The sequence below is a fragment of the Corythoichthys intestinalis genome, chromosome 4 (genome assembly GCF_030265065.1).
Source record: "Corythoichthys intestinalis isolate RoL2023-P3 chromosome 4, ASM3026506v1, whole genome shotgun sequence".
In the NCBI taxonomy this organism is placed as follows: Eukaryota; Metazoa; Chordata; class Actinopteri; order Syngnathiformes; family Syngnathidae; genus Corythoichthys; species Corythoichthys intestinalis.
The window spans coordinates 38,792,735-38,820,069 of NC_080398.1; the positions used below are offsets into that span (position 1 = coordinate 38,792,735).

General features: G+C 39.7%; 1 protein-coding gene across 1 annotated transcript in view; it reads right to left on the reverse strand.

The window, feature by feature from the left end:
• LOC130915338 (sialic acid-binding Ig-like lectin 14) overlaps positions 1 to 27,335 on the reverse strand; it is a 47,930-nt gene that overhangs the window by 6,835 nt on the left and 13,760 nt on the right. Inside the window, exons 3-8 of the mRNA XM_057835298.1 lie at positions 26,887 to 27,186; positions 9,186 to 9,452; positions 8,832 to 9,107; positions 4,200 to 4,311; positions 4,065 to 4,128; positions 1,644 to 1,797 (exon numbers count right to left, since the gene is read on the reverse strand). Coding sequence (XP_057691281.1) covers positions 1,644 to 1,797; positions 4,065 to 4,128; positions 4,200 to 4,311; positions 8,832 to 9,107; positions 9,186 to 9,452; positions 26,887 to 27,186 — 1,173 coding nt within the window. The remainder of the gene's footprint in view (positions 1 to 1,643; positions 1,798 to 4,064; positions 4,129 to 4,199; positions 4,312 to 8,831; positions 9,108 to 9,185; positions 9,453 to 26,886; positions 27,187 to 27,335) is intronic.

Sequence of the window (27,335 nt, forward strand, 5' to 3'; positions counted from 1 at the left end):
GTCAAAATGATAACAAGAACGGTGAGCAAAAATCCCAGAACCACACGGGGGGACCTAATGAATGACCTACAGAGAGCTGGGACCACAGTAACAAAGGCTACTATCAGTAACACAATGCGCCGCCAGGGACTCAAATCCTGCACTGCCAGACGTGTCCCCCCTGCTGAAGCCAGTACACGTCCAGGCCCGTCTGGGGTCCGCGAGAGAGCATTTGGATGATCCAGAAGAGGACTGGGAGAATGGGTTATGGCCAAAAATAACTTTTTGGTAGAAACACAGGTTCTCGTGTTTGGCGGAGAAAGAATACTCAATTGCACCACACCCACTGTGAAGCATTGGGGTAGAAAAAACATGCTTTGGGGCTGTTTTTCTGCAAAGGGACCAGGACGACTGATCTGTGTAAAGGAAAGAAAGAATAGTGCCATGTGTCGAGAGATTTTGAGTGAAAATCTACTTCCATCAGCAAGGGTATTGAAGATGAGACGTGGCTGGGTCTTTTAACATGACAATGATCCCAAACACACAGCCAGGGCAACAAAGGACTGGCTTCATAAGAATCATTGCAAGGTTCTGGAGTGGCCTGACCTAACTCCATAGAAAATCTGTGGAGGGAGTTGAAAGTCCGTATTGTCCAACGACAGCCCCAAAACATTACTGCTCTAGAGGAGATCTGCATGGAGGAATGGGCCAAAATACCAGTAAAAGTGTGTGAAAAGCTTGTGAAGAGTTACAGAAAACGTTTGGCTTCCGTTATTGCCAACAAAGTGTACATAACAAAGTATTGAGATGAACTTTTGGTATTGAGCAAATATTTATTTTCCACCATGATTTGCAAATAAATTCTTTAAAAATCAAACTGTGATTTTCTGTTTTGTTTTTTTTTTCCACATTCTGTTTCTCATGGTTGAGGTTTACCAATGTTGACAATTACAGGCCTCTCTAATATTTTCAAGTGGGAGAACTTGCACAATTAGTGGTTGACTAAATACTTATTCGCCCCACTGTATTTTGACCGATAGTTGGCGCCACGTTTTGCAGGCTCGGAGATCGAGGATCCCTTTAAGTTAAGCCGCGTCTAAACAAGCAATGATAGCAATTAGTTTACATTCAAGTGAGCATGCAATAATTTAGTATGAAAAAGAAAAGTCTATATATTTTTTCAAAAATACGTGGTATCGGCATTGGCCAGCTGTCGGACTCGGTATCGGCCACAAAATATTATGAAATGCAGGTCAGTGTACACCAAACGTGGTTCGTCCACAATTACATCTACAGTACAAACTAGCATTTGAAAGTATTTTAAATCGTGTGCTAAATGATAATCTGACAGAACACCGGTTTAGTCTCTTGATGACCCTCAGCTATTTCTTCCGTTTTGCACGGTTCTTTGCTGTGTGAATTTACGTTTTTTATCAGGTCACATGCTGCAACGTGAGAAATGTCACCAGTGACCACACAAAAGATCCTTAAAAAAGTTTAGGACTATGCACTACAGTTGAAATTTATTAGCGTGATCACTCATGACATCATGGCGTCATTCACGTTTGAATATAAGGCTTCCTCTTCCTTATCATTGTCGCATTGTGTACTATCCTCCATTTTTTCGTTTTCTTTATCGTTGTCACACTCGCGCGGTTGGTCACCATCGTCTTTTGTCTTGATCTCTGAGTATTCGGTGGCCTGGCAATTAGTCGCCGCCTCCCTGGTGTTGTTTCTCTTCAGCACAGAGAAGTTGATGTCGGCGTACTCCACGTCAGCCCTGGTCGCCCCTTTGCCACCATTTTTAAGGCCATACACCTGACGAGGAAGTACGTCGATCTCAGAATTAACATTTAATTAGTAAATCGATAGACTTCATAATGTATTGACGGGGCACTGGGCCGATAAATAGGGGGCCTGCATTGTTGGCTGACCTAGTGGAATCACCGACATAGAGCTTTTTCGTTAAAAGTTCTTGTGAATAAATGCTTAGATCCCCGAATTCTTTATAGATATAGACGTAAAACAGTCTCGATTATTGGTTAAAGTAATAAAAAAAACTGCAGTAAGCATTTATTTTAAGTAAATATGTCGAAGTACAATGCTAGTCTGTTAGTGCATGTAGCTAGCGGTAGCCTGATGTAAACAGAGCTTTTCCGGTGATAATTCTTGTGAATAAATGCTTAAATCCCTGAATTCCTTATAGATATGGACGTAAAACAGTCTCGATTCATGGTTAAAAGCTAAAAAAAAACTGCAGTAAGCATTTATTTCACGTAAATATGTTGACGTACAATGCTAGTCTGTTGGTGAATGTAGCTAGCGGCCGCCTGATGTAAACAGAGCTTTTCCAGTGATAATTCTTGTGAATAAATGCTTAAATCCCCAAAGTCTTTATAGATATGTACATAAAACAGTCACGATTCTTCGTTAAAAGCTAAAGGAAAAAAAAGACAAACAAAACGGGCAGTTAGCATTTAAGTACAGTAAATATGTCTAAGTACAATGCTAGTCTGTTAGTGAATGTAGCTAGCGGCTGCCTGATGTAAACAGAGCTTTTCCAGTGATAATTCTTGTGAATAAATGCTTAAATCCCCAAAGTCTTTATAGATATGGACATAAAACAGTCTCGATTCTTCGTTAAAAGCTAAAAGAAAAAAAAGACAAACAAAACGGGCAGTTAGCATTTAAGTACAGTAAATATGTCGAAGTACAATGCTAGTCTGTTAGTGAACGTAGCTAGCGGCCGCCTGATGTAAAAAAAGCTTTTCCAGTGAGAATTCTTGTAAATAAATGCTTAAATCCCCGAAGTCTTTACAGATATGGACATAAAACAGTCTCGATTCTTCGTTAAAAGCAAAAAAAAAAAAAAAAAAAAAAAAAAAAAAAAGGGCAGTTAGCAGTTATTTTACGTACAGTAAATATGTCGAAGTACAATGCTAGTCTGTTAGTGAATGTAGCTAGGGGCCGCCTGACGTAAACAGAGCTTTTCCGGTGATAATTCTTGTGAATAAATTTTTAAATCCCCAAAGTCTTTATAGATATGGACATAAAACAGTCTCGATTCTTCGTTAAAAGTAAAAAAAAAAAAAAAAAAAAAAAAAAAAACGGGCAGTTAGCATTTATTTTACGTACAGTAAATATGTCGAAGTACAGTGCTAGTCTGTTAGTGAATGTAGCTAGCGGCCACCTGATGCAAACAGAGCTTTTCCGGTGATAATTCTTATGAATAAATGCTTACATCATCGAAGTCTTTATAGATATGGACATAAAACAGTCTCGATTCTTCGTTGAAAGCTAAAAAAAAACAAAAACAAAAAAACGGCAGTTAGCATTTATTTTACGTACAGTAAATATGTCAAAGTACAATGCTAGTCTGTTAGTGAATGTAGCTAGCAGCCGCCTGATGTAAACAGAGCTTTTCCAGTGACAATTCTTGTGAATAAATGCTTAAATCCCTGAATTCCTTATACATATGGACGTAAAACAGTCTCGATTCTTGGTTAAAAACAAAAAAACGGGTTGTTATCATTTATTTTACGTACAGTAAATATGTCAAAGTACAATGCTAGTCTGTTAGTGAATGTAGCTAGCGGCCGCCTGATGTAAACATGCTTTTTACGTAGAAAATTCTTGTAAATAAATGCTTAAATCCCTGAATTCCTTATAGATATGGACGTAAAGCAGTCTCGATTCTTGGTTAAAAGCAAAAAAAAACTGCAGTAAGCATCTATTTGACGTAAATATTGCGAACTTTGACGCCGATGCCGTAGCAGCTAATTTCTCCCATTGATTTTTTTCACGTTTCAAAATGCATGCATGATACTAAGAGTATAATAATTACCTTGAATCCTCGAACAAATCACTCCTGTGACAATCCTTCCTGTTAGTATGCGTTACAGCTTTCGTACTTTTATCCTAAATCTGCCGTTGAATGCTTCATGTGTCGCTACGACCGACTCCAAATAACTGAAGCGGATTGAGGGATGCCCCCTGCTTGAAGGCGTTACGCAGTGGCTGGCCGAATTGACTCGTCAATACAATTATGAAGTCTATGGTAAATCGTATGTACTGTAAATAAATACCTGTGGGTCCTCTTGTGTGGCAACCAGCTCCATATCCAGACTACCGGAGCTATTGTTTGGTTTTCTACACATGAACATGGGCACAAAGTGTTGTGAGTGTATCCAAAAAAAATAGCGAAGGGAAAGATGGCGCACCTGCAACACCTCCGGAATGACCAACACAAGATGGCGGACAGCAGAGCGCCGCTCAAAAATGCGATGAAGACATCCGGACGCAGACTTGTAAGGAAACTTTTGAAGGCTTGGTCTGCACAAAACATGGGGAGGGAGGACACTTTTTGACAAATATCATGAAAAATTGCTAATTTACAAGAATTACTTTGAGTTTCATTAGATCAACTCAAAAATTGGAATATCAGTAGAATGAGTTTGAAGGAGTAAGACATCTCCAAGGCCACATCTGCAACATCAACTCCCACAATCAGTTCTTCCGGACAGTCCAGAACAAATGGCAGGACATCTTGTCTTGACAAGGAACATTTGATAAGAAGGAACCCGCGACCGAGAAATGAACTCTCAGCACTCACGTAGCGCTGAGGTGGCAAAATCCACAACCCTCGTTGCCCTGACAACAATAACTCCCGAATCCTCCTGTCCAATCCACAAACAGACAATAATCCTAAACAACGCCCAAACACACCGTTCTTCTGCCCACTGCCCGCCCCGCGAGAGCCTTCAAAAAGACTGTGTGTTTAACTAATCGCTGTCATTTTTCTCAGGAACCTGTTGTTGACGTGTGATATGGTGACCCTGAATCCACACCTGAGTCTATTTTCTGTTTGCCTAATCGCTGTCAACCTGAATAAATTGTCAACTTGTGCTTCAAAGCCTTTTTCCAGCTTTCAAACTGGCGTCAGTACAAGGGGTTAAGACTAAGGTGAATGCGCGGAGTTTGGCCTTTTGGCCGGGTTGATGGATTTCCGCCGGCTCGGGTCGTTGGAGCTGCGCCAGCGCGGGTCTGGCGGTTCGGTTGCCGCGATTCCGGCAATCTGGCTAAAAGGTCAGATTTCTTCAAGTTGTAATGTAAAAATAATGTATTACTGTGTTAGAATAAACTGTTAATAAGTTGGAGAATGTCGAGAATACATTTTTTATGACACGAGAATACTAGTGACGCACCGGTTTCTATACGGCATTAAAATGCATTGGCTAGTTCTAAGAAATATTACGCCGATACCAAGGGCGTAGGTTTGCATAGGGAAGGTAGGGACACAACATTACCAACTTTTCAGGATGCTCAAATTGTCCCAACCAACTTTTAAGCAACCTTATTTGCATTATATAAAGACATTATATAAATATTTTTCTTTTTTAATTTAAGTGAGGTTTATTTATTATTATTTTTTTGTTTATTTGAAGCAACTTAGTTTTTGATTGAATAATAACAAAGACACAAATGTCCTAGCCAAAATGTGGTCCAAACACAAAACAACATTACTTCAATGGAAAAAGTTGCTTCAATCAAGAAAAATAGTTTTCAAATGATTTTTTGTCTCAAATTTATTTTTGCAATCAAAAACAATTTTTTTCATTGAAGTGACTTTTTTGGGATTAAAAATATATATTTTGATTGAATAAACTTTGTTTTTGATTGAAGCAACTTTTTGGGGGGATTGAATAATAAAGACACAAATCCACCTCCATAGTTATTGAGAGAGAAAGAAATTAAGAAAGCTTTGAAAATAAAAGCCACCGGGTAGTCTGATTTAAAAAAAATTTTTTTTTTTAAAGATTTATATTTCATTATATACAGTGCCTTGCAAAGGTATTCGGCCCCCTTGAATCTTGCAACCTTTCGCCACATTTCAGGCTTCAAACATAAAGATATGAAATTTAATTTTTTTTGTCAAGAATCAACAACAAGTGGGACACAATCGTGAAGTGGAACAACATTTATTGGATAATTTAAACTTTTTTTAACAAATAAAAAACTGAAAAGTGGGGCGTGCAATATTATTCGGCCCCTTTACTTTCAGTGCAGCAAACTCACTCCAGAAGTTCAGTGAGGATCTCTGAATGATCCAATGTTGTCCTAAATGACCGATGATGATAAATAGAATCCACCTGTGTGTAATCAAGTCTCTGTATAAATGCACCTGCTCTGTGATAGTCTCAGGGTTCTGTTTAAAGTGCAGAGAGCATTATGAAAACCGAGTAACACACCAGGCAGGTCCGAGATACTGTTGTGGAGAAGTTTAAAGCCGGATTTGGATACAAAAAGATTTCCCAAGCTTTAAACATCTCAAGGAGCACTGTGCAAGTCATCATATTGAAATGGAAGGAGCATCAGACCACTGCAAATCTACCAAGACCCGGCCGTCCTTCCAAACTTTCTTCTCAAACAAGGAGAAAACTGATCAGAGATGCAGCCAAGAGGCCCATGATCACTCTGGATGAACTGCAGAGATCTACAGCTGAGGTGGGAGAGTCTGTCCATAGGACAACAATCAGTCGTACACTGCACAAATCTGGCCTTTATGGAAGAGTGGCAAGAAGAAAGCCATTTCTCAAAGATATCCATAAAAAGTCTCGTTTAAAGTTTGCCACAAGCCACCTGGGAGACACACCGAACATGTGGAAGAAGGTGCTCTGGTCAGATGAAACCAAAATTGAACTTTTTAGCCACAATGCAAAACGATATGTTTGGCGTAAAAGCAACACAGCTCATCACCCTGAACACACCATCCCCACTGTCAAACATGGTGGTGGCAGCGTCATGGTTTGGGCCTGCTTTTCTTCAGCAGGGACAGGGAAGATGGTTAAAATTGAGGGGAAGATGGATGCAGCCAAATACAGGAACATTCTGGAAGAAAACCTGTTGGTATCTGCACAAGACCTGAGACTGGGACGGAGATTTATCTTCCAACAGGACAATGATCCAAAACATAAAGCCAAATCTACAATGGAATGGTTCAAAAATAAACGTATCCAGGTGTTAGAATGGCCAAGTCAAAGTCCAGACCTGAATCCAATCGAGAATCTGTGGAAAGAGCTGAAGACTGCTGTTCACAAACACTCTCCATCCAACCTCACTTAGCTCGAGCTGTTTTGCAAGGCAGAATGGGCAAGAATGTCAGTCTCTCGATGTGCAAAACTGATAGAAACATACCCCAAGCGACTTGCAGCTGTAATTGGAGCAAAAGGTGGCGCTACAAAGTATTAACGCAAGGGGGCCGAATAATATTGCACGCCCCACTTTTCAGTTTTTTTATATGTTAAAAAAGTTTGAATTATCCAATAAATTTTGTTCCACCTCACGACTGTGTCCCACTTGTTGTTGATTCTTGACAAAAAATTAAAATTTTATATCTTTATGTTTGAAGCCTGAAATGTGGCGAAAGTTTGCAAGGTTCAAGGGGGCCGAATACTTTTGCAAGGCACTGTATATATGCCTTGTAAGGAAAGGAGATTGACCGATTAAAAAAAGGGCTGGATGAAGCTGCTAAAGGCAGTGGATACCTCATCAGCTGGGTGAATAGCACACTTGGTAAGAATAAGTTTGCAAGGATAGTCAGGTTTAAAATACAATTATAAACACAATTACAATGTTATTTTTCTATAAGATTTTATGCCATTGCTTTATTAATTATTAGGTGCTAGAGTTGTTTAGTATGGATAATAATGAAATAATAATTTTGAGAAAACTGTGCTGTTGGTGGCTCAGTGACCATCTGATGTGGTTTGTTCTCAGATGAACAAGTTGAGGAAGGAAGTTTTGATGCAGAGGTTGAAGGAAGAAAAGAGGCAGACTGACTGAGTCACAGCCAGATAGTGTTGATGACAGTTTTGATTTCTATTCACTGTTGCCCCCTCCCAATTAAAGTATGTCACAGTTGCAGCCAATTATTATCTAAAGCTGGTTAAAATTGAAGTTATGTTGTTTTAAGGTGTAATAAGTACTTGTTCATGTGCCCCATTTGATCTCCGAGCACCCGCCCCTCCACCGGTCTCTGCATGGCCCTGCTGAAACACAGTGTGGGTCGACAGAGCTCAATATTTTGTTGGGTTGTACAGTGTACCGGAACATATTTCCTCCACACCCTTCTCACCTTTTTAACCCCTGACCCATTTTCAAGCCTGAAGGCAAGTCGAGAGGAAACGTGATTAGGCGAGATGGAGCATTCACAATTCCAGCAATGTGAAATGGGGAGCCCGGTATTATGTAAATCACCTATCAGTGTGGATATGTTGACATCCAATCCTATGCTACCTGCTCGCTAATCCTAGCAGTAACAATCTCATTTACCTAAATGTGTCTAATTGCACCAACAGTAGTCGTTCATGAACCATGGGATAGTCCTGGCGACAAATGCTGCATGGGGGCCACCCCGGGGTCTCGGGCACTGCCCCTCGTCAATCAAGATGACCTAGTGCAGCACACGGCTTCCCCTGCAGCTCTGGCAAAAGCGCCACCATCATCCCCTTGGGGCCCGGGGCGGTCCCCCGGACCATGCATGCCCCCATTAACCAACCCTCAGGGATAGGACGAGGGACTGCAACCCCCTGACTGACACGGACACCCCGCCGGGGCCCAGGAAGCATGCTCGGGTAGGAAGGAGAATGGAAGTTAGAAGCTGGAGAACACCTATGGGTCGCCGTAGGCCAGAGCGGGACTGACAATTTTAAGGACAAATTAGACTTTTGAGCCATACTTCTAAAAATAAGTCATTTTCTAGTAGCAAGTCAAAATTTTGGGACACCACAACTACAGTTATACAGTCGATTCCAGAATCTATGTTTAAATAATGAAATTCTAAGCATTCCTACCTTCCCCCAATATTTTCTGAACTTCAAGTGTTTTCCCCTCTCGCTCGTCCTCCTGCATGCTGACGCACTCCACAGCAGAGATGTCACGATCGCGGACGATTAACACGATGCTGCTGTTTACCCTGTCGTCAGATACGGTGTTGACGGTGCACGCCGTCCTGTTGTCCAGCGTCGGCCATGTCACAGTAGGCAGTGGGACCCCGCTGCTGATGCACACGCAGGTCAAAACCTGATCTTGCAGTAAACAACCAGACCCAGGTAGGATTCCTGCAAACCCTGCAAAAATTGAAAATATATGAGAAGTGGCACCGCTAAAAACTGCAAATTTACATCGGCGTTGTTAATTGTACTCACATGTCACCATCACATGCATGTGTGTTGTATAGTTAGCCGCCGTGCACTCGTAGCGCCCGGAGTGTGCCGACGTCACATTTGGGATGACGAGGTCAGAGCTGGTGATGGTTGTGTTGGGCTGGAGTTCATTTTGGATAATTGTCGTGTTGGAATTGGGAAATTTCCACGTGACGACGGAGGGCGGGAAAGTGTCCACGTTGCATGTAAGAGATATGCGGTCGCCTGACTTAACTGTTGTTGGACCTGAGATGGATGGTGGCCTTACATCTGGAAGGAAAATGTGATATTCAAACTATTAAAGGGAAAGATGACACCTTTATTTTGCCTATCCCAGGGAATTGAAGCTTTTTTTAACTAGAAAATTAAATTTGAGGGTACAGTGTAGGGTGACCATATTTTGATTTCCAAAAAAGAGGACACTCGGCCCGGCCTCGAGATACTTGACTTTTACTCGAAGTCCACTCAAAGATGCCTATATATCTTTAATATATTTAAAGTGTGCCTCCTCCGTCCGGATAGAAAAATTCAGTTTTGTTAAAAATTTTTTTTAAAAAACATAGGCCGATTGCCATATAGTATTTATTATACACTATATGGAAATATTTTTTTACTCAACTGGTTACTCAACAGGCTTTATTCTTCCAAAAAAAAAAAAAAAATCAAACCTTAAATAAAAAACAAAACAAAAAAACGAATAATGATTAAAATATATATATAATGCAGGCCCATGAAAATGTAGTCCAGTCAATACGCACACACAGTAGGCTTTGTGCCAACTCGACATTTTTATAAATTAACTATCACGACAATTGACCTCCGTGAAGTTGGCCCCCCATCGTTTTGCAGTTATTAAACATTGTTTTTTAGGTCATTCAGAGTTCACCCAGCCCCCCATCTGTGGCGGAATGGAACCCCGGTGGTGTCATTTGATTCTGCCTCGTTAGTGCTGGATTGTGCTGCAAAAAGTTTTGTTTGAACTGCTACGGTTTTCGAGATATTCATAAAAATGTCTAGTGATGACGTCACGCACAGCCCCCCATCTGCGGCGGAATGGAATGGCGATGATGCCATTTTTTTCTTCGTCGTTAGTGCTGGTTTGTGCTGCAAAAAGTTTCGTTTGTGCCATCATCGTTTTGCAGTTATTAAACATTGTTTTTTAGGTCATCCAGAGTTCACCCAGCCCCCCATCTGCGGCGGAATGGAACCCCAGTGGTGTCATTTGATTCTGCCTCGTTAGTGCTGGATTGTGCTGCAAAAAGTTTTGTTTGAACTAGTACGGTTTTCAAGATATTCATAAAAATGTCTAGTGATGACGTCACGCGCAGCCCCCCATCTGCGGCGGAATGGAACGGCGATGATGCCATTTTTTTCTTCGTCGTTAGTGCTGGATTGTGCTGCAAAAAGTTTTGTTTGAACTGCTACGGTTTTCGAGATATTCATAAAAATGTCTAGTGATGACGTCACGCGCAGCCCCCCATCTGCGGCAGAATGGAACGGCGATGATGCCATTTTTTTCTTCGTCGTTAGTGCTGGATTGTGCTGCAAAAAGTTTTGTTTGAACTGCTACGGTTTTCGAGATATTCATAATAATGTAAAGTGATGACCTCAGTTTTCAGCGCTGAGGGCCGCACAATAGATCAGCGGAGAACGTCACTGAAACCTGTCAGTGGACGCAATCTTATTCCTGCACGACGACGACCAAAAAATTTAAACACTGTAAGTAAGCCATAATATCCTGCTGTTCAAATCGCCATTTTTAGTCCGAGCCGGTCTAATTATTTCCCTTATTTCACAGGAATAAAGAGCAGGACATGAGACCGCAAGTTGCAGACTGCAGTCAAGGCCGGCCCGCAGTTTTTTGCAGCACAATCCAGCACTAACGAGGCAGAATCAAATGACACCACCGGGGTTCCATTCCGCCACAGATGGGGGGCTGGGTGAACTCTGGATGACCTAAAAAAACAATGTTTAATAACTGCAAAACGATGATGGCACAAACGAAACTTTTTGCAGCACAAACCAGCACAATCATAGCACAAACGATTGACATAATTTTTATATAAATTTGCGTCTGATGGGGGGCCAACTTCACGGAGGTGGACAACCTCAATTGTCGCTGACAAATTGTTATTCCCACTCAATTTTTATTCCCATTCAGTGTTTTAGATTGTACGCAAACAATAACCAAAATAAACTGACAAGCTATTCAACCAGCATGTTTCCAAACGCAGCACTTCAAAACTACATCGCCCATAATGCCTAGCGCGGCTGAGCAAACTGATAGCTACCCTTTTAGCGAGTACCGGGCGAGGCAAAATCAAACTTTGCTATAAAAGTTTACAATCATCGGTAGCGCAACGATGCAACACCAAACGGGATTTTACAGATTACGCCAGTACAAATCTCCGACAGAAGTCAACAGTTGCCGTTATATAAGTATTTATCGTAAAAAACTCTTAACTGGGCAGGCGCTCCTACTTAAAATATAATACCGACATTAGATGGTGGTAATTCCCCATGAAACAAAGGGTAAACTGCCAACAAAAAACAAGAAGAAGATCTACTCCTTCTCCCGCCCCTACTAGTCGGAGCCACGTCAACGCAGGCAGGCGCTGCCTCCTAGCGGCCGAAGGGATTTCTTCAAATTGGTCCCGTGAAAAATCATAAAAACCGGACATTTTCATAAATTTATGAAACCCGGCCGGACCTTCCGGAGAGCACGTATTAAGAGGACATGTCCGGGCAAAAGAGGACGTTTGGTCACCCTAGTACAGTGTATCACAAAAGTTAGTACACCCCTTGCATTTCTGCAGATATTTAAGTATGTCTTTTCATGGGAAACACTGACAAAATGACACTTTGACACAATGAAAAGTAGTCTGTGTGCAGCTTATATAATAGAGTTGATTTATTATCCCTCAAAATAACTCAAATATAGCCATTAATATCCAACCCTAACCCTAACAGGTTGACCCCCCACCTCTTCAATCCCTGCAGCAATGCTGACAGCACTCCTGTAATGAGTCACATAACATTTTGGAGGGAAAATGACAAGCAGTACTCAATTTGGATACTTAGGGATGTACGTTTTTTCAAAAGGGTGTCCTCACTTTTGTTGCCAGGGGGTTAGATATTAATGGCTATATTTTGAGTTACCTTGAGGGGAAAATAAATTAACTCTATTACATAAGCTGCACACAGACTACGTTTCATTGTGTCAAAGTGTCATTTTGTCACTGTTGTCTAATGAAAAGATATACTTAAATATCTGCAGAAATGCAAGGGGTGTACTCACTTTTGTGATACACTGTAAATTCTATGGAAATGCTTTGATCCTGCTGTAGATTTTTACTCACTTCCTATTAATTTTGGGGCATTTTCGGGTCACTTCCTTGTTAACTCATTAGCTGCCATTGACGGTGCCAGGCCCATGGGTAACTAGGTGCCCAAGGTAAACGAGTAGCTGGCACCCCCCCCAAACACACACACACACAAAATAACAATATATATCTTTTGAATATTTTACATTTTGCCATAACACTGTAGAGGCTTTTGTTTCTAAATATAAATGAATGGCAAATTATCCTTTTAGAACTTGTTGCATTTTGTTCATGCTGTAACACAAGCACATTCCTATCATTTTCTTAAACAAATAGCCATCAAATTCTCAACACTATTTGCCTCTTGGGCTTTATGACCACTTGATAGAGCCATGGAGAAAATGAACCACCATGAAGCTTTGAATCAATTGACTGCAATGCTTCATTGATTGAAGAAGCTTCATTTGGACATCACTGCTCAATTTAAACTTTCACTTCCCTTGGGAGAGACAGACAACCTCTGCTGCCACCTGCTGTCTTAGGTGTTGTTTTACAACTTGCTTCATGCCTCCCGGCATGCATTGCAGCACAACAGTAGAGGTGTGCATCGGCACTGCCCTCACGATTTGATTCGATTACGATTCGCAGGGCCACGATTTGATTCGATTCAGAGGGTCACGATTTGATTCGGTTCGATCGCGATGCATTAAAGCCTGGGATGCATTAAAATTCTAAAGCAAAGTATATTTTTCGTGAATCATGAGGCAACAAAAGCGGTCAGACATTAAACAACTTTTTATTGGCTCTTGTGTCACTCCTGGTTGAAAATACTTTCAGATATATATATATTAAAAAAAAAAAAAAAAAGATCACAGCATTTAATTAGTGCTTTGAATGAGACCAGGGCTTTCTCTTTTTTTTTTACACACAGTAGCAGCTTTTCACACAGTGCAACATCTGAACTCCTGTGCAAAATCAGTAATAACAGTCACTGTATTTTAGTCACAACGACCCATCAATAAAAATATTCAAGTAAATATTGACGAAAACGACAAAGAAAATATTGTAGTGCAGCAGCATCTTTATCGCAATATCAATCCAGGGATCAGTTCAGTTGCAAACAAAACCAACTAAATTGCAATGTAGAACAAAAGTAAAATGTAGGCCTAGCCCACTATATTTGTGCAATAGACGTTAGATCGGGCCTAAAAAATCCAGCCCGATCCAACACGGCCCGCTGGTATGGAAGCCCGACCTGGCCCGAGCCCGACCAATTAACTAGATTTGCAGGCCCAGCCCGAAAAACCCGATTTTTTTTTGTTGGAGTGACGCGGGAAAAAAAACGCAGCAGCAGCAATTTATTTTCATTTCTTCAAGTCAACATTAACAATTCTAAACATTAACAATTCTAAATCATCATACAAAGTCATCAAACATGGAGTCCCCCAGGGCTCCATCTTAGGGCCGCTCCTCTTCAACCTGTACATTAATGATTTTGTTAACGCCACGTCTGTTTTACATAAGGTAATATTTGCTGATGATACAAATTTGTTTTTTTCCCATAAAAATCCAACTGCACTTGAGCAAATCATAAATAGTGAATTAAAGAAAATAGACACATGGTTAAAATGTAATAAACTATCTCTAAATATCAATAAAACAAATTACATTGTGTTTCGCTCCCATAAAAAACAAGCCACTAAACAAATCTGCCTAAACATAAACGGAGAAAACATTGAAAGGGTCGACTCTACAAAATTTTGGGGAGTCCATATTGATGAGTGCCTTAATTTTAGAAAACATATTGATGATCTTGCACATAAACTGTCAAGATATGCTGCTCTTTTCTTTAAACTGAGACACTATCTCCCACTCTCTGCACTTCTCATTTTTTATAAATCTTTATTTGAACCACACTTACAATACTGTAATGTCATGTGGTGCAACACATATCAAACTTATTTAAAAAAGCTTGAAATACTACAGAAAAAAGTTATACGTGCCCTAGCATGGTCTGAGTTTAATGCTCCAACTAAAATAATTTTTCACCGCCACCACCTCCTGAGGCTTAAAGACCACAACTATTACCAAAATGCTTGTGTAATGTATCAGATTATCTATAGACTAAATTATAAATTAGGTGACCTCGTCCCAGTCTGTACTCCTCAACACACATACACTACCAGAAGAAAACATCAAATCACAGGGAAAAAACGAAGGCTAAAGTGTACAAGCTTTAGCATTGTGTGCAAAGGACCACAGATTTGGAACGAACTGGATGAAACACTTAAAATGTCACACTCCATCTCCATCTTTAAGAAAAAACTCAAAACTCATCTCCTAGCAATGTATATATAATATGCTGATTCTTTGAATAACACTACTGGTGTCTCTTATCAAATCCAATGTAACCAAAATTTTGTAATTGTCCACAGTTAATTGTTTGTGTGCGTGCATGTGTGTATGTGTGTTTTGTCTAACTGGGCCCCTGCTAAAAGCTTTGAATAGCTTCTTTGGAGTGTCCGATTCGCCCATCTTAACATGTGAACTGCTAGCGTATGATCATGTATTGTATTTGATGATGTGCGAATAAACTGAAACTGAAAAAAAAAAAAGTTGGCAGAAAAAAACGATTCAAAAGGATCACATTTCTGTTGCCTTTGTGTGCATAAATATAAATGTCCTTCGTAACGAATCCTCAGTTGGCAGAAAAAAACCCAAGTTTTCTTAATGTTTAAATAGTCTACATATTTTTATGATCGATATAAAAGCATTTACACAACGAAATAACGCTGGGAAAGTTTAATATGAAAAAAAAAAAAACATGAAGGCCATGGCGTTCATGTGCGTGCACAAGCAAATGCACAATACGGAGAGCCTGCTCTCGGTTTTATCCCATTAAAAAAAAATTTTTTTTTTTTAAATAATTTATAATTTATTAGTCCGGCGCGGCAGCCCGACCCGACCCAAACGTGAATGCTTAACATTTTGGACCGGGTCCAAAATGTTAATCGGGTTCGGGCACAAGATCTAACCTCTAAGACAGACATGTCCAAAGTCCGGCCCGGGGGCCAAATGCGGCCCTTGGTCAAATTTCATCCGGCCCCCAGCCTCTGTCATAAAATCAATAACGTCTGGCCCGCACACAGACTTAATAAATTGGTCAGCAGTACTGCTACCAGCATATGAAGTAGCTTACACACTCAATGCTGCTCCTCATTTACCCACTAAAAGGCAGCAGCACTCTAAGCAACATTACCCCCTGTGACTCTTTACTCCCAATTTTCTAAAATGGCGACAATCAACAACAAAAAAGTTCACTGCGACGGCCGACGCTTCAAAAATAGGTGGAAATTGGACTACGGTATTTCTTCTCTAAAATACGCAACAACTGTGTCCGCCTCATTTGCAAAGAGACCGTCGCTTTTTTTAAAGAATTCAATGTGAGGTGATATTACCAAACAAGACACGCTGACATGTACAAGATTACAGGAAAGATACGTAGCAAGAAATAGAAGCAACTTGAAACTAGTTTAATTGTACAGCAGCAGTATTTCACAAGAGCCCGAGAGTCGAAAGAGTACGCCACAAAGGCCACAAAGGATTGTTGAAATTATCGATTAAAAAAAAAAAAAAAAAAAAGCAAATACGACACATGGAATGGCTTGCTAAAATTTGCTTAAATATATTGTTCTACGTAAAGAACGTCAGCCAAGGTCGGCCCCCCACATTTTTACCACACCAAATCTGGCCCCCTTTGCAAAAAGTTTGGACACCCCTGCTCTAAGAGATAGGACATAAAATAACAATGGCTGAAGCAGAGAAAGATGGAGCAAGAAAGATTATTGATGCACCTAAGACATTGAAAGCAGACATCTGGAAACATTTTGGCTTCTACGAGGTTGGTGGGAAACTTGACCAGAGTTATGCGGTGTGGAAAAAATGAAACATGAGAATAATAATACAAATGGGGAAACCAAATCCGTTGCATCACCGGAATTGCAAAGGGAAGATTTTTGGACATACTTACATATTTTAAAATGCGCTGAATCGATTCGGCTTGTTGCCCGCATCGAATCGAATCGTCCATGCCCCGCACTGGGATGCATCGCCGCATCGATTATTGTTGACACCACTACGCAATTGATGTAAATAACATTTAAACTTCATGTTCTGTGCTAATTATTTAGTTAGTGTTCCAGTTGTTTAAATAATTGCTGGTTATGCTCTTTCAATTGTTGTTATGTGATAATTTTAGTTTCGTTTTGAAACTGTGAGTTTCAATGACCTTTGATTTAATCGTCTGCCATTATTTGTCCTTTATCATTAGTTGGATCTGGTAACAAACTTTAAAACTGTAGACTGTTTCTCCTTGCCTCACATACAGGTATGCTCCAAAATAACAGGTGGCTAATACGTTACAAAACGTTCTGGAAGCGCAGCGTGAGAAATTCTTTTTCAGTGTACCCCCCCCCCCCCCCCCTCAAAAGCAATTCCACCACTAGATGACGCCCTAGGCTTGCCTACGCCCAGGGCCTGCCCTGGATGATGCTGTAACCCTATAAGGTTTAAAAACACACACAAAAAATAGTGTGTCCATGAAAGGGTTAAACACATTTATCCAAATAATATAAGAATTTTCACATATTCTTTTTCTTCTGCAAAGATTGTTTAATAGTACCTTTCTGAGCCACCGAGAACTACTTACTTCATTAAATGGGCAAGACTTCGAGGAATAAGATGTATAATGTATTAATATTACAAGTTTAAAACTGACAAAAAACAAGTTCTAATAATGATGATAATAATACAGGGAGTCCCCGGTGTACGAACGAGTTCCGTTCCTGCTCCGGCGATGTATGAATTAATCCTTTAAATACCTCAAAATGCCCTTTAAATTAAAAAAAAAAATATTCAAAAAACATGCATTATACGTCATTGTACTGTCCTCGCCAAGATGTTGGAGCTAAGTCTTAGCTTGATAGTGAGCTAAGCTCCGAAATGATGATGTCAGACGTCCATGTGGTTTGCTGACGTTTTATCCAGCTACTCGTGACATCAACACTTGCAGAACGAAATGAAAATAAACAAATTAAATCAGTATCATCTTTAATGACAGCAATTCAAATTTGCATTTATAACTAGCTGCAGATACAGCAATAACAAACGATTAGCATGTATCCGTTAACGTCCGCACATCATCAATAACAATCACATAAACTCGCCCCAAGTATTCGACCACAATTGAAAACGCACAATAAATGGTACAAAAGAGGTTATATTCAGCCGATGCTTATGGATGCTTCACAAGCAACAAATGTGTGCGCAGGCTGTCACCTCTGGCTGCTCTGTGTGTATGTGTGTGTGTGGGGGGGGCGCATCTGTACATGCGCTCGCTTCCTGTTCTACGCTTCCTGCGCAAAAATAAAAGCATGCATTACAGAACAAAAGTCAACATTTAAAAAAAAAAAAAAGTCAAAATCTCGTAAGTCGGGTCCGTCGTAACCCAGGGACTACCTTCATATTAAGAGTGTGACAATATCTCGATACAGCGATATATCGCGATATTTTGCAACCCGATGGGTTATCGATATGCTCCCGCCAAGAATCGATACTTTTATTTAACATATTGGCCATACAATGGAGTATGGATGTTGTAAACTGCTCAATGTTTGTTGAGCAATTCCTTGGCGGTCCACTAGGGGCGCTTGGGAGTGGCAGTGAGGGTAAAGTGCGCACAAGTTGTCTAGAGAAGAAGAGAGGAAGCTCCAAGTGGGTTGAAAAAATAAAAAAGCTCCGTGAGAACGGTGGAGGAAAAAATAAGAAAAATATTGCTTCAAATCACAAATGGGGACACACTTTAGATTTTACACCAACAAGAAAGGAAGTAAGGTGAACAAGGACTTTGCTGTATGCAAGAATTGTCTAAGAAAAATAAGTTTCAATGGGAGCTGGTGACGTAGTGGACACTGGAGTTTGTGAGCTGCGCTTTCATCACTTGAGGTAAGAAAGTTTTGCAATATAATGGACTTTTTAATTTACATGTATTATTTTGATGACATTTGGTGTTGAATGATATAAAATAAACCAGGACCCTAAACTGGATGAAAATGAATATCGAACAAGCCCACATGAATTTACCGATTTATTTGAGAACCAATTTCCATCTAGTTTACTACACAAACTGTTATTACTGTCATTTTGATACAATAAGCTATAAAAATGGTTTGAATAGGTTCCAAGATATATAAAGTGATGTGCATGATAATTAATCTAGCCTACATATTAAAAATATGTAATTATTGATGTAGCCTACATATTAAAAATAGGTAATTATTGAATTTTTAATTTCTATACATTCAATTAATATTTTTTTTAATTCAATACTTCCAACACAAAAAAAAAATATCAGGATTTCAACTCAAACGCTATGAAGTAGCTAATATTTTTTGTTTTATTTTGTTTTTTTTAAGGTGAGGAAGACTGTGACTGAGCAAGTCTGACATCTTAAATGCTGAAGCAGATAGCGGAAGAGCTCAAACCAAGCAACAAAGTTCATATACGAAGAAAAGACCCACCAATTTTATCATTGCCCCACTCCAAGCTCAACTGCTGACACCTACGGCACTTTTTATTTATTTATTTTTTTAAAGATTTAAAACTTTAAAGAAATTAAGGGTGCCATTCATCATGATCTCTCCAAGCGCTATCAGTGGTCGTGGTTGGTTTCTTCTATATGTGCAGGGGCACAATTTGCAGTAGATTTATATTTTACAGCGATGTTGCACAGAAAAGGTGTCACTGTTTAATAAATGACTTAAACAGTATTTTTTCTATTTTCAAATATCTTTTTTTTTTTTTCCCGTTTCAACAGTTGTATCGTAGAATGTCATGTATCCAATTTCTGACCAATATATCGATAATCGCTGTATCGTGATATAATCGTTATCGTGAGCCTTGTATCGCGAATCGTATCGTATCGTGAGGTGCCCTGAGGTTCCCGCTCCTACTGCATATGCTGATTTTACGGAGTGGCCAGGCCCCCCCGGTGGCAGAAAAGTGTCATTACATGTAATTGACTTACCTATATATGATTTTAGAATTGAGAATGTTCCGGTAAAATATTGTCTAAAAAAGTTGTTTAGTAATAAAGCAAACACCAAAAATGAATGAAATGAACAAAAAAAAAAATTATAATGGGTCAAAATTATCATATCATGTGACCATTGTAATGATATGAGCAAATCATAGCTGCGTGCTCGATTAACAATGTCTGCTCGCCAAAGCACACGGAAGTCAGAGATGCACAGCGAGCTCGAGACAGCTGCCCGCAAGTGGACAGTTAATGTTGATGATGCCTCTCTTCTGTTCTGTGACTAAAGACTTTCAGTAAGTTGTCTTATTCAAGAAACCCACAAAGTAACACAACTAGAACCGGCTTAGACGGTCATTTGCTTTGCTTAGCCAAAACCACCAGAGGAATGAAGAGGCAAGATGGATATATGAATTTTTTTCAAACCTAAGCATTAAAAAGTGACAACAATGACTGATGAAGAACCAAGGATTAAAAATTCGGACCATGAAAAGCCAGAGAGCCAAGCCAAAATAGTGAACGGAGTTTCAATTTGCACCACTAAAGACGCTAACTGTACAACAAATTTTGCACCCTTATAATATTTTGCTCCCAAAGATGTTGTGGCGGTGAATAAGCCCTCTTTTACATTCAATTGGATTGTAAACTGGATAACATTGTAAACATACATGTTCAACAAGAATGTGGCGTAAATTAATGCTTAACTAAACGGCGAATACATAAACAGGGATAGAGTGGCGTGCAGTTGTTGTGTGTAGCTAACATGGCAGAATGTGTCTGAGGAGAACTTTTCTACATGTCCGTCCACGATCAAACAATCAATAATTTAATTAAGAAATGTCAATTGTCATATCCGGATTATTTTATGGGCAAAAATGGCAAACAACATAATATGAACAATAGGAGTTGGCTTTTGACATTCCGGACCATGGAAATGGCGAAGGATGTGTTAGAATTGAACCAAATCCACACTCACTCTTCCTCTCAGCAACAAACGAGCAGGAAGTGATTAATACTGTCCTCAAGTGTAAAAGTAAGCGATCTACCGATTGCCATGACCTTGACATGACATTGGTTAAGGGAGTCATCTTTAACATTGCAAAACCATTAACTTATATCTTCAACTTATCATTTCAAACTGGGTGTTTTCCCTTAACAAATGAAAACTGCAAAAGTAATACCACTATTTAAAAGTGGTGATAAATACAGTTTTAACAATTACAGACCAATTTCTCTGTTGCCCCAATTTTTCTAAAATTCTTGAAAAAAAATTTAATTCTCGACTAGAAAAATTTCGGGAGAAACATAAAATAATAAATGAAGGCCAGTATGGTTTTAGAACTGGAAGAACAACCTCAATGGCTATGATTGAAGCAACTGAAGAAATCACTAATGCGTTAGATCAGAAAAAATATGCAATTGGCATTTTTTGTGATCTAAAAAAAAAGCATTTGATACAATCAATCACCAAATTCTGATTCATAAACTGGAAAAATATGGAATTTGTGGGGTTGCAGGGAATTGGTTAAAATATTATTTAAGCAAATGGGTGCAGTATGTCAAAATGGGACAGTATACATCAAAACTACTTGGTATTGCTTGTGGTGTTCCTCAGGGGTCAGTGTTGGGGCCAAAACTGTTTAATCTATATATAAATGATATTTTTAATGTATCTCAAGCTCTAAAACTTATTCTTTTTGCAGATGACACCAATCTATTCTATAGTAGTAATAATTATAATGAGTTGGTAAAGGTCGTGAATGAGGAGCTAATTAAAATTAAAAAATGGATGGATATAAATAAATTATCATTAAATTTAAGTAAAACCAAAGCTATGATGTTTGGTAGCTTTAAGAGGATATGGAGACTTCTTAATACCAAAAATTCGAACAACTCGTAAAAGTTTTTGTGTGTCTGTGTGGAGTGAATCTTTGGAATAATCTGGGAATGCAACACAAGCAATGCCGAACTATCTACAGATTTAAAAGGTTATACAAATTCATGATCTGGTCACAGTATACTGAGATAAGGTCTTAATTACACCAATAAATTGGTTGTTTCTCACCATTGCTGGTATATTGTCCGTGACGGTTGTTGGTATAGTTATTGTTGCCATTTATAATTTTGTTGTCCTGTGTGTGTGGCCTTTACCATTGTTGGTATGGTTTTACTTTCATTTACCATGTTGGTATGAAATTGTTTTTGGTTTGTGTGTTACCTGTGGTAACTTCTTCACAAGGGACAAATGTATATGTGTATGTAAATGTATATGTGCAAAACTGTTTGGACTGATTTTTTGGTTGCCTAAATTTTTGGAAGGAAGTAGCAAGAATTTTTTGTTCTTAATTAGATGAGAATAGGGGTGGGATTAAATAAATTTTCTTCTTCCCACTCCTTTTCAGGCATGTAGTTGATGTTGTAATGTTACTCAGCTTTGCTGCTCTTTTTTGTTACATGATTATATGAGCTGTATATTTTTGTCTTGACAAGGAATCATGGCCTGAAATAAACGAATGAAATGAAATGAAACATAAGTTAATATTCCTTTATTTAAAAATAGTGTGTAGTGTTTACTCCGTAACCGCTGTATTCGCGGCCATTTTTTTAAAAAAAAGTTGCCATTTCTGATGGGGTGCAAAATTTAACACCGGCAGGCGTACCATATGCAATGGATGACAATTTTGGCGAAAAGTATAGCTGTCCTAAGCAGCCTGTTATAAAATTCCCCTGAAAAATGATGGGAAACAAATATGCTTATTTTCAACTTACTATTATAATTATTTTTGGAAGTTAATTTTATTGCTGAAACCAGGCCCGGATCTAGGTTGACCCACCAGAGTGGGCACTAAGAAAACTTGAGGGGGCACCCACAATGCAGGCTTTTTTTTTTTTACCCTCTGCATTTCTCTGGGTTTGGGACCGGCGCAAGTAGGACACCCGCTTGTGTCCCGTTGAGGCTGCATTTTTATTTATTTATTTTTCTTCATCTATCTACTTATTTTCGCAGTCGGCATGATGCTATGATGACGTCATCTCGCATGGCAACGTGTCGCCATTTTGAGATGGGGGCACGCACAGGTAAACAGCCGTAGAGAAACGCTGTCTAAAATTCATAATTTTCAGCTGTGTTTTGCATCTTTTTTCATAAAAACGTCTTAAACATGACTTATTATTACCACGAGTCACTGCCGACAGACGCGAGGAGGCAATACTACTTAAAATTTGCGTGTATTGGCCTGCAAATCTGCCCATACAAAGTCACAGCTGATAGCTGGATAAACAATCCAAAGGAATTGTCTGCAGTGGAGTTCGGAAACATCTACAACTACCTCATAAAGAATTGTGGGATTGCTTGTGAAAACAGCTATGAGAGAGGATGTATCCGCATGTCAGTGGAACACGCCAAGTTTTGGCTAAAAGACAACTTATTCTCCATCAATTCTTCCTACGAATGCAACGTTGAACTGCAACCACCTCAACACAAAATATGCACGATATATGAAATCGCATATGTACTCCACTATCTTTAGCAAATTTTGCCGACCCTCTAACTTGTGGGTAATTAGCATATCACAAGTTTCATGCTAAGTGAATCTGTCTCACTTTTTTTGCACTGAAGTACACACAGTTCACATATTTACGTTTTTAAACACATTTAAACAATAAATACCGGCGATGCAACTTCAAATTCGAGGCAAAGTGGTCACAGAGACGGTGCGAACTGACTGCGGCCGTCGTCGTCTGATTCTCTACTGAACAACGTCCCTTCCGTGTTGCAGTTTCATTCAAATAAAGTGCGCATTAGATGCAGTAAATTAAGGCGTCCACTAGATGATGCTAATAAGATGTAAAAGAAACTCAGGTATTCAATCACAAAACCCATCAATCTTTTATACATAACAGAACACCGTCATTTTGATTGGGTGGGCACGACTCACGTCTGGGTGGGCCGTGCCCACCCTGGCCCCCCCATACATCCGGCCCCGGCTGAAACTAATTTTATTGCTGAAACTGCGTTTCGGTTTCATCAACAAGTTGTGCTCCCCCTGCCCCAAAAGTCAAACTCCGCCTACGACTACCTATAGAGTCTGCCCACGTACCACGTGTTCGCTGTAGGGTTCCGCCCACTTGTCCGTCAAAACATAGTGTTAACCTATTACGGCTACGTACATTTCTCCTATTTACGGCGTGTTTTTCTGCTCCTTAACATTAATAATCAAAATGGTGAAGGCGTGTGTGGCTGTTGGTTGCACTAACAGAGAAGATGGAAGGAGAGACTTGAAATTTTACCGTATTCCGAGGGATCCAAATAGAAGAGCGAAATGGACGGCTGCAATTCGACGTGAAACTGGACACCAAAAAAATCACCACAGACTATGTAGTAGTCATTTTATATCCGGTAAGATGCATTTAAGATATATTTAGAGGGTTTTGGCCTGACAACCACAATTAAGATCATTGCTAGGCTAATCGCCGACAACATACGACGTAGTACGACATAGTTTCAAATTCAAGATGTTTGTGACTTCCCTTTCTTCCACCATCGTTATTTTTTGAATAATATTTAGCTGGTACCAAGTAAAAGAAACTGGCCTCGTCTACGGGGCTGACAAATAACCACAATTAAGATCATTGCTAGGCTAATCGCCGACAACATACACGTATGTATGTCGTGAGCAGTGTTGTTAATCTTACTGAAAAAAAGTAATTAATTATAGTTACAAATTACTTCTCCCAAAAAGTAATTGCGTTTGTAACTCAATTACCTGAATGTAAGAGTAATTAGTTACTTGGCAAAGTAATTGGTAATAATTACTTCTTTTTTTTTTTTTCCCTCAAAAAAATAAAATAAAATAAAAAAATTTTAAAAAAACATTGGCCACACTATGTGTTTTTTGTGGAGGTTTTTGGTACAATTGGCCCGAGCCCAATTCTTTACCCTTATTTACCCTTTACCCTGAATCAACTGTTAAAAGTTGTTAAAATTGCTCCCATTATTGCATTAGTTCCCTTCTCTCTACTTTCGACAAATGAAAGTTTTAAAACTGTTTCATCATTTAAAGATAGATTCAAGTCAAGATTTTGCCAATTTAGAAGTATTTTAGATAAAAAGTTACTTAGGTTCGCTAGGAAGGTTCTCTACAACAGAGCCGTCCTAAAAAGCCTACTGCTTTAAGATGGCGGCTGTCTACTAATGCATTTAGTGCCATGTCTGTCATTTTGCATCTAGTTATATCTATGTACAGTGCATGTGATATCTACCATGTCTACCATATCTACCATAACATGCGGGCGTAGTTTGTCGGCTATCGGCTACAACATGTATTATTGGAGCTACCTAGCATCGCGTTTGCTCGGCGTCACAACTTTCTTGCCTCCTCCCCGCTCCTGCTCTGCTCTGTCGTCTCGGTGAGTCCGTCTCCCTCAGACTTTTCGACCAATATAGTAACGCATAGTAACGCATGCCTTTCCGTCCTTAGTAACGGTAACGGCGTTGCCAAGATGAGAAAAGTAATTAATTAGATTACCCACTACTGAAAAAAATAACGCCGTTAGTAACGCCGTTATATTGTAACGCCGTTATTAACAACACTGGTCGTGAGTGCTATCGCTAAACCATATAAACATTAAAAGCCTTAACTCCATTGACAAACGACATGAAATACATTAGACTTGACAGTGGATGTTAGCAATAACAAAAGAATTCGAATTGAAAATTTCGTAACTCACCTTTCCAAGCACAAGATAGATTCCTGCCAAACGAGGACCTGTTTCACCCAACCAGCAACGAAGTATTTATAAGCGTCCAAGCTCTTGAAGTTTTTCGTGAGAATAGGCTGATTTTGTGTGGACAAGATCATTTTAAATATCAGCGTAGCAGATGTCAGGCAGACAGGGCGAAGACAGTGGGTCGAAAAACATCGATTTGGGCATCAAATATGGACCTGGCGACTGTATAGAACGAAGCTTTTCCTCATAACGCCTTTTATGTAACAGATCCAGTGAGTTTGCGGCATCAGAAAGCACCGGGTCTTCCATGAAATGCATTTTAAATTGCGCCATCAATTGAAAACAATGCTAATACAGAGTCGTTTTGACGGACAAGTGGGCGGAACCCTACAGCGAACACGTGGTACGTGGGTAGACTCTATAGACCCTACTCACGTGACATCACAGCCACGCCCCCGCGCCATGATGTCCGCATACTCGCCATAGAAATGCATTAGCGCTTCGTAAATTCTTCCTATTATTGCACGTTTTACTGCTCGTCAACATTAATACTCAAAATGGTGAAGTCGTGTGTGGCGGTCGGTTGCAAAAACAGAGAAGATAGACGGAGAGACTTGAATTTTTACCGTATTCCGAGAGACACGAAGAGGAGGCCGCGATTGACTGCTGCAATTCGACGAGAAACTGGGCTCCAAACGACTACCACAGATTATGTAGTAGTCATTTTATATCTGGTAAGATGCATTTAATATATATTTAGAGGGTTTTGGGCTGACAACCACAATTAAGATCATTGCTAGGCTAATCGTCGACAACATACACGTATGTATGTAGTTAGTGCTATCGCTAAACCATATAATCATTAAAAACCCTAGCTCCATTGACAAATGACATGAAATACATTAGACTTGACAGTGGATGTTAGCAAGAACAAAAGATTTTGAATTGAAAATTTCGTAACTCACCTTCCGAGCACAAGATTCCTGCCGAATTTTCGTGTACGAGGACGTGTTTCACCTAACCAGCAACGTAGCATTTATAAGCCTCCAAGCTCTTAAAGTTTTTCAAACTTTCGTGAGAATAGGCTGATTTTGTGTGGGTATTAGATGTCAGGCGAAGCCAGCGGGTCGAAAAACATCGATTTAGGCATCAAATACGGATCTGGCGAATGGATAAACTGAAGCTTTTCCACGTAACGCCTTTTATGCAACGGATCCAATGAGTTTACAGCGTCAGATAACACCGGGGCTTCCATGAATTGCTCTATAACTAGCTCGACTAATTGAACTCAATGAGAATAAGTCTGAAAAAGAGGTACAATATGGTGGCCGGAAGCAGCGACACGCCCATTTTGTGACGTAGGTGAGTAGGGTCTATACTCATTTTAACATGGTTGTTTTGGACAGCAGTCCTTTAAATTATTTGGGGTTGAATGGCTCCATCTACTGGTGACTGTGTAAATGTTAAAACATTACATTGTATTCACCTGGAGAAACATGACATGCAAGTCCCACAATGCATTGCACACACCACAATTTTGACAGGGGGTGCTACTCACAGGTTACGTTCAGCGTTACTGTTGTCTCCGTAGACACCTTGCTTCTCAAGTACGAGACCTTGCATGTGATTTCACGCCTGTGATGTTCAGCTGAAGCGTTGAAGGTCAAAGATGAGCTGGAATTCGTCATGGACGTTATATTAGGAATGACAGCGTGTGAGTAGTCATCTCCAATTCCTTTCCACGCCCAGCTGATGTTAGTGGCTTTGCTAAAGCAGACGGCCGGAGTCTTGCAGGTGAGGGTGGCCTCTTGACCGTCGCTCAGTGTTTGGACCATCATAATGGGTTTCTGGCTGAGAGCTGACAAGAAGACATAAAAAAAGAAAATGTCACAAAAAGAGCCGATTACCGGTTTCAAGGTGTACCGTGGTATGAAAACGTCAAGATTTCAAAACCGCAAAATTTTTTCGTCATACCGTCCCTAAGGTATTAGCTATTTTTTATGTCCC